The sequence below is a fragment of the Struthio camelus genome, chromosome 2 (genome assembly GCF_040807025.1).
Source record: "Struthio camelus isolate bStrCam1 chromosome 2, bStrCam1.hap1, whole genome shotgun sequence".
NCBI classification, from domain to species: Eukaryota; Metazoa; Chordata; class Aves; order Struthioniformes; family Struthionidae; genus Struthio; species Struthio camelus.
Genome location: NC_090943.1, coordinates 28,730,371 through 28,739,145, shown reverse-complemented (window position 1 = coordinate 28,739,145; position 8,775 = coordinate 28,730,371). Strand labels below are relative to the sequence as shown.

The 8,775-nt window shown below is 38.3% G+C and overlaps 1 protein-coding gene across 9 annotated transcripts in view; it reads right to left on the bottom strand.

The window, feature by feature from the left end:
• Positions 1-1,216: 1,216 nt before the first annotated feature.
• Positions 1,217-8,775, bottom strand: part of PPP1R9A (protein phosphatase 1 regulatory subunit 9A) — a 160,682-nt gene continuing 153,123 nt past the window's right edge. For all 9 annotated transcript variants that reach the window (XM_068934881.1, XM_068934891.1, XM_068934880.1 and 6 more), the window contains one exon: positions 1,217-7,900. In XM_068934881.1, the coding sequence (XP_068790982.1) occupies positions 7,688-7,900 (213 nt within the window). In that variant the 3' untranslated portion in view covers positions 1,217-7,687. The remainder of the gene's footprint in view (positions 7,901-8,775) is intronic.

Here is an 8,775-nt window from a genome sequence, read left to right as displayed (position 1 = left end):
TGTGCGTTAAAGCAGCGCTGGGCAGGAAAGACTGCAAAAGCACGCATTTTGTAGCAAAGGCAATGCTGGGGCACAGCTCCTGCCCCTCACTGTTTAATCATTAGATGAAGATCACACCGGCAGCCTCAGTGCAGGAACAGCAGTGGAGGAAGACGGACCTCAAGCCTGGCCTCCCAATTACAAGGTTAACCTGGATGCAGTGAATCTGGCCTGGCAGCCCTCATAACTCACCAGCTTTCTCTTCCAAGAGCCACTGTCGCCGTGCCCCAGCAGTTTTGGCATGCCAGAAATCGAACTGCAGGTATCTATCTGAGACAACTGTCACAAGCAACAAGGAAGGGTCTAGCTAGCACAGATGGTGCCAGTCTTTATTTTAGACTTAACTGTCTTAATGCATTGCTGTATTTAATTAAGCTTCATCTTATGTGTGGATTGAGGATTCTTTTATCTTCTCACAGGTGCAGTATTAGTAGAAGGTGGCAATATTAGTAGAAGATAGCATTTATGATGCAGCTGTTGAGGAAACAGAGTCTGGGTTATGGATGCTTCCCATCCAGGTTCAGTAAAGAATATTTGGCCTAGATTCTGCCAGATGTAAATCCACTGAAATGATTAGACAAATTGGAGAGCCTGGGCCTTTTGTTGCTCCCTAATTTAATGCTTTGCTAAAATAGAATTAAAAAAATATATAATAAAGATGTTATTAAATGTCTTCATCAGAAGCACCGCTGTATTTTGAATCTATGCAATGGCCATTGCAATTACCAGTAATCTCTACCTGAGTATAAAATGATAAAACGTTCTACATATCAAAACTAATGCAGTTCTCTTTAAAACACAAACAAACATTAACTAACAGCAACGTGAAGGTAGCCTATTTTTACATCAACCTGTAGCATGCAGTAGTTATGAACATTTCATCCCCACATTAAGAAAATGGCCATTCCCTTTCCTTGCTCTATTTTTTTAATTATTATGTCTTTTTACATAATAATAGGTTGTAAAAGGGATCAAAGCTGAGCTCTGTGTATCACACCAGTTTGCCTAACAGCTACAATTAAAATAATCTTCAGCACTAAGTAGAAGGAAGGAAAAAGTAGGGCAAGGCTCCCCCCCCAAAATCAGAAGTGGCTGTCCAGTCGTGCTTACAATGTATTATTACTTCTAGAATGACCAACGAAGGAGTAGAAGAGTGAGGACTCAATACAAATTCTAATAAAGATTCAGAATTTCTCATTTTATTGCATTCGTTGTCTAACAACAATAATACTCATTGGCAGGAAATTTATTTACACTAACAAATTAACTTCAAACCACAAGGCTTTTGTTGTTTGTATTTAAACTGTAATAAAACAAAGGGCCATCATTTTTTTTTTATTTTAATGCCTCCAAATAACTAGATATTAAAGAATGTTGTTTTCTGGGAAAACTCAACAGTCTAGAGAAGTTCATATTAACCAAGCACAAGAGAACAAGCTCAGACATGGCACTACTGTGTCTTCCATGCAGATGATTAGACACCAAGATGTACAAACAAAAACTTCAGGATAACATGCATTTCATATACATTTGACCTCTTTAAAAAAAAAAAAGAAGCACAACGACCTCTTCCTATCATATAAAAAGAAACAAGGTAAGAAGCCAATTTTTACAGTGAGCACAGTGCAGTTTAGTCTTTTAGCTGCCTGGTCTTCTAGCAATATGTGTAACTGTAACATTTCTCAGTTACCAGTGAGTTACCATTGCAACATGACTAGAAAATACATATGCAGTAGTTAAGACGGCAAATGCATAAGGGAAAGTATATATAGTTAGAAGAGGGTCACTGTGCATTCCCCATTTTAGAGTGGTCTGTTTATTCCTTACAGTAGGTGCCCTGTGATCCCTGTTTCCTTTGGACTCTCCTTTGCTGGGGCCTGAGCCTGCCTCCACTGGTGTCATGGACACCGATGTTACCAGACCAAGGCTTCTTGGTTATTCAGCTCGGACTGATCTCCTGGGCTGCTGGCCCTCCTCATCTCATTGCCCCAGTCTGGAAAAAAACCCTTCCCAACACAGAAAATCAGGTTTCATAAATGAAACGATTAGTTCCCAAGAGTCCAAACTTCTAAAGAAAGGGGCAGCACCCACTATTAAAACCAAACCTTTCACTAGGACACACCTTGTGAGCATTACCTAATGCCTACAGCAAAAGTATGAGTCCCACTACCAGTTAGTGACAGAAAACACATTTTTTGAAGAGGGATTAGAGGGCTCAATATCCTACCTGTGGTGTCACAGCTCTGAAAAAAAAAATTGCAACAGTTTTATAGGTGGAAAAAATAGAATAAAATACCTGCAGGAGGTTAACCAAAACGCCTGTGCAACCTGCAAATGACCTTCAGTCAAATGCGATCACTGGGTAGGTCACTTCCAACATCACTTACAAGCCTGCTCAATAATAAGCTGCTCATAAAAACTCCAACAGAAATCAAAGTTAGGTTTACAAAATATATAAAGAAAATTTTCCTAAAATACTAACATTCTCATAAATCAATCCTGCAAAAAAAAAAAAAAAAAGAGGACAACATGCAGAAAGACATACAGAGGACAATTCTGTATATGGTTTTAACAAAAATTTAAAATCTTGTGATCTAAAATACATAGAACATCATTACAAGGAAACGGTGAGTTAAGCTATCAGCACAGCTAAGGGGGAGCACACTGGCGAGATCAATTGCTAGCTTAGCTCTTTTGAGTTCCCTGATGGTATCTGGACCCTTTGATGTGTAGATTATGTGCCTACAGCCCTGTAACTCACAGTTACCTACATACGCACTGCTACTAATCTCAGTGTAAATCTTATGAAAAGCTGTGTATGTACATAGGTATGTACACACACAAACCCATACGTATTTATTTAAAGAAGAAGCAAGCCACAAACCCCATCACTTAAACGTTTTCCTTTCTAGAAAGACTGATTTCGTTATTCTCAATCATTAATTTAACAAAACTAAACCAAAAACATCTAACTGCTTTGTGCACTTTGCCCGTTTCAACTGCCTAAAATTTATAAGTTAATCAAACATGTGCCTACTTTTTTCAAACATCTATTTCTTTCAGTGTTTTGGACCACAGCACAGTTTTCCTGAGGTTTTAAAGTGAGGGAGAGCATGGAATGAGGGAAGTGCTCCTAAAAGGGTCCAGCCCCTCTATCGCTTAGTTTGATGATATTGCAGGGCAAGAAGCCTCACCTAAGAAGAACAACAACATGTTTCGCTTTCTCTTTGACAGGACAATATTCTCGCTCTGTAAATACACTACTAAGAAAATTAAGACATGACTTTATTCTTGCAAACCTTCCTTTAACTCCAGCTATAACAAACAGTACAGACTGCATTATGGATTTTTAAAGAAAGAACTACAGCTGAATATGTGCAAGTTTTTCCTTCTGATTTTGAGTGTGGTGAGGGTACCCAGAATGGTACTTGTTGGTCGTACACACAGTTAATGATTAGCCTTCTCCTTCTTACAGTAGGGCTGGATTCTGCACTACAGACAACAGTGGGATTTCTTTCACTCACTTTAAGTGGAAACCAATTCATCCTCAAATATCAGTACACAACATTGCCCACCTCCTACTCAACAGCATGTGGGCCAGGAGGTGAAGGTGGAGCAGCTTCAAGAGGTGGCAGTTGCTTTGATGAGCTGACGTATAGGATCCCATGTTGCTCAGGGTCAAGCACCTCTGACTATCAGGGAGAGTCAAGGACTGGCAAGCTGCCAAGGAAGGCTGGGCAGTAAGTCTTGTAAAAACTCGATTCTTTTTGCATACCTGAAGCAGATGAGAATCATAGCACAACAGCTGCCTTTTCAAAAAAAAAAACAACTAACAAACAAAAACAGCAAAAACATTCGTGTACACTGACATACAAACATCATCTAGCTCTGTTCAGCTTTATTGTTATTATGGGCTTTTGCTCCACTGTTTGATTCTAACCTATGATCTAGAACAGGCTCTGCTTACAATGACTCCCACCAGACCTGCTCAGACGGGTGGGTGAAATGCAAGCACCAGTGAGCAACACTACCGTGCACTGCACAGAGCAGGTTGGGCTCCTACTCCCCGGTCCCGATCTGCCCATGCAGACTGAAACCTCATTAGAAGCTTTAATGCTCATGCTGCATGCCTGCAGGCAACCACCCACAGGGAACTGCTCAGTGGAAGTGAATAATGCCAGGATGTTTGGCAGATTTGGACAGAGCAAAGAGCCACCACTCACTCCAGAATCTCAATGCAAATACTAGCTTTTTTAGGACTAAAGAAACCAGCAATGTTGCACCTCTTATTTTCTATTCTTTCAAAGTCCCATTTCTTATTAACTCTCCTTTCTTCACTGCAGCTCATCTCTTCACCCTGTCTTGAGCTAGATATATGCACGTACACATGGCAGTAACGCAACAATATGAGCAGAACCACAATTTACAGAAGTGGCTACCAACTGTAATGGGGAAAGTCAGCACTGACAGCAGCGAGGATCACAGAGGTGCACAGCTAGCACAGAGGCCTAGCTAGAAGAGCAGAAACACCAAACTGCCTGGACTGAGGTTTAAGGGTAGCTAGACCAGTCAGCATACGCAAAACTGCTTTAACCCCAAAAATAAAGATGCAGAAGTAGCTTGCAGTTACATTTGCAGGTGAGCCGAAAATCTTTCCAGTCATTTACCATGGGATGTTTGTGTCTTCTTATTACACAAAAACACACATCAGTCTGACTTAGCATTTTTTACAGGAAGTTTTAAGTTGAGAATGATGAGAGACATCTGTATTTTCTGTTTCATGTAAGTCATTCCAGAAATAAGGGGAAAATATGCAACATCATAACTTTAAAGATCTTATAGAAGAGTAATAAAGGTCTCAAATTGCACTGGTCTTTCTTTACATCTGTAATCCAGTGACATTTCTGTATGTCCCAAAACTGAGTTGCTATACTTAACAAAAGGAACCACATAATTTTTTTTTTATCAGAGAAGGAAGAGCAAAGGTCTTGACATTGCTTAGTTTGCTCTGTTTTAGGTGTTAATTGATATGCATTTTATGATTTCATTTTAAATCTAAGCTATTGTTTTAAGTTACTTTTTTTAATCAGAGAATAACAAAAGAACATTTCTACAAAGCAATAAAAAAACCCTGAATACTTGAAGGACTTAAGTCAAATTAGTTATTCTGCAGAATAAGAACCCGATTTACAAAGAGAGTAACTAGGCACTGTTCTAAGCAGCAAGAAAGAAAACTCAATGTATAATGCCAAACATTCTGCTCAGGTTGCTAAGGAAATGAATAACACAAACAGGGACACTTCTGTAGATTACTATATACAACCACTTAAAACATTACTATAATGTAAACATAACTTAAAAAGAAAATCAACATTGAATGCATTTATCAACTTTGTATTTAAAATATTCAATTTCCAGTTTCTTCCAGATAACTTCTCTTACTTGTATATAAATTTATAATCTCCTAAAATAACTGAATGCTAGCTTCACAGAGCTCCTATTACATTATATTTTTATATTTTTTTTCCTACAAAGAGTACACAAAGATTCTCTTCAATATGGAATTTTCACTAACAGGTATATTTTTTTGCCACTGGTCTCTTTTTAGCTCAAGAAAAATATCACAAGTCATTAGAAATATGAGGAAGTATCTTTTACCACAATTTCATTTTTACATCTGAATAAAGTATACATCAGAAACTTGCAGAAATTGGATGTGGAAGGCAAAATAAAACTAAGCAGACCTGTTGTGTACTAGTTTTAAATGAATTAGGCTCTATCAGTTTACAGACCATTTTACAAATGTCAAAGAAATTTTTAAGATTAAACTGAAAATCTATCATTCCATATTTAACTATAAACATTGCACCCCAACTGTTTCAAATCTCTGAGCTCCCGAGAGCCTTACAGACAAAAATCTGAATGTCAAAGTGCAGAAGAAAAGCCAAGCCCAACTAAAACAAGCATTTCCTTTAAAAGAATTCAATATTTGGAATTAATTTTTAGGCTGGCAAATTTTTAAGTTCAAGTTTCTGATTTTGTATCAATAGCTTAAAAAATGTACATGTTAGCAGGACTGACTAGATGGAGACTGCAACTTCCAAAATGCATGAAAGGAAAGTGATGCTCTTAAACCATAAATGCTGCTACACAGTTAGCTTTGACCATAAAGCAATATAAGGTAATACTTTTAACTTCTCATTGTGGATATTTGCCTGCTGTCTTTCTATTCCTTTGAAGAAATAATGAATATTTTAATACTCTTCTTAAGAGGAAGCAACACCATACAGTGCAAGATATACCGTTCACTTCTGTCATAGTCAAAACTATGCACCAGGCTTTACCAAAGGCCTCATACACCAGGAAAATAGAAATCTCTGAAGCGTGTAACACAGCCACCAGCTAAACCACCCAAGCATTCTACAGCCTATGCCTAAAAATTCAGTTTTTGGTGGGGCTAAACACACTAATCAAAACAGTTAACATATGGCAGCTTTGGATTTAGTAACCTTCACCTCCATGGCAGCATTGATCTTAATAGCAATGTACTGAATTTTATCTTAACCAGACTGCCTCTTCTTCCTCTTCTTAAAGTGCACTTCTTTAAAAACTGAAAAGTCTTTAATAGACTCGATAAACTGACAGCTTCATAACAGCACAGCACAAAGCTTATCCTCCCAATGCTTATTGGAGAGCGAATCTGAAGATGTGGTGCTTTCCTTGAAAAAACAGAACAAAACAGATCCAGTTTCCTCTTCAAAATACATGAAAAAGAAAGCAGAGTGTGCTATAAGAAAGTTGCCTACACACACTGGGAGCACAATGAAATTTATACAGATCTGTATGCTGTGCTCTAGACAGAAATTCATCCTTGCTCAGATATCTAAAGGATAAATGTTATCCTCAGATTTCTGTGTAAACCCACATGATTATTTAAGGCTTTGCCTCCTTCCTGGATTAAACTATTGTACAGTTAACAGAAAGAGTTTCACCTCCTGTCTTTTACCCAGGGGCAATATTGACTCTCCTGTCTTTATCTCCAGTGTATGATAAGAAGTCACCGAACAGTTGCATTGCCAGAGCAGTGTCACTTCAAGGTACTGACACAAGATGAAATTTATTCCAGTAGACAGAACTGAGTATTAAAACACTGTACAGAAGCCAAAATTCCAGTTAGAAAGTTAGGTCAATTCTATCAGAGAGAGAACAACTCCTTTTACTCAGCTGAATAAACATTCGCCAGTCGTTCTGACTGGCCGTCCTACTCACACATGTGAAGCAGTGGGCCATGCTCCTCAGCATCATGCTGGGTACTGAAGTGACCAAACACACAGAGCTCAATAGAGAAGAGTAGTTTGGAAGGAAACACCGTCACACAAACATGAAATCTGCTAGCTTTCAACAACAACAAAACAAACTGAGGGTCTGGGGTTGTTTAGCATGGCAACAATAACGAGCGTGAACTGAATATGCGGGAAAATAAAACTACACAATACAAATTTCCCTACTCATTCTATGTATAGCCCCATTTCTGTGTACATACTCTTGTGTAATGAATACAAGAAGGCTGAAGGGGCACCAGAGTGGATGAGAGTTTCTCTTCCCTTGAAGTGCCTCCCCATTGCTAACACAGTAGTAGTTCTGCTTATCACTGCTCATTAGTGCCCTCTGTTGCATCTGATGAAGACTTGTCTGTTCTCTTTGATTTCCTCTGCAGTTGCTCTTGTTCCTTCTTCCTCAGCTTTTCCCTCTGCTTTTCCATTTTCTCTTGAGCTTTGCGAGCTTTCTCCATGGATGTTTTCATTTCCTTTAGTTTCTTTTTAATGATTGCTCTGTCCTGGGAAGACGTCATACCCAGAGCCTGAGATGGGGAAAAACAAATTAAATTAAGTATTTGATATGCTTCAATCTATCACCAGTTTTTTCATACTCTAATAACAACTCTTCTTAAGCAGAAGACTATTGCAACTAAGCAAATCTGAAATAGACTCAGACACGTTACAGAAGTGTAAGTAACATCATTTTATACTTCTGTAGTACTTTGCATACCTTCCCTTTCTAGAATATTAGAGAATTAGATCTCATTGCAACCAAAGTTTTACTATATTGATTTCATTGATCAAATGTGGCACAGAAAGATTAAACAATTTGCCTGGAGTCTTCTAAGTCTATGTAGGAGAAGACTTCCCAATTCCCACTGGTGTCCCTTAGTCAAAAGTCTTTTTTACTCTCGTAAAAATCCTAGAGTGAATGAAATGGTCAGCACAAAATTTCATAATGGAAGGGTTCCCAACTTGAAACAGCAGAACTTTGACTTTCAGATATGCTAAGCAGTCCACAAAGCCTATCGGAAATTATTTTTGAGGAAAGTAGGCTCATATTCTCACTGCAAGAAACAATATACACTTTATATATCAAAAGTGTATCTAGCTCTAACACTGCACAATTGCTGTCCAACTTACGCCTCCAGTATCACAGTAATGCATTTTTCAGTAGCTACTTCTGATGTGTTTCTATTTACTACCTTCTGTGAAACAACCTTTTGCAAAACAGATCTGGATAAGAATTATGTGCATGCAAATACCACTTGTACATGCTTGCTATATGATTAATGCATGCAAATGTGGATACATTATATTCACCCAGAGTTTTCACAAAGCAAATGCCCTCTGTTTCTGAGGCTTCTGCACTGAAATGCGCACGGGAATTTTGTGAAGCGATGCTGTGGCTATCTAC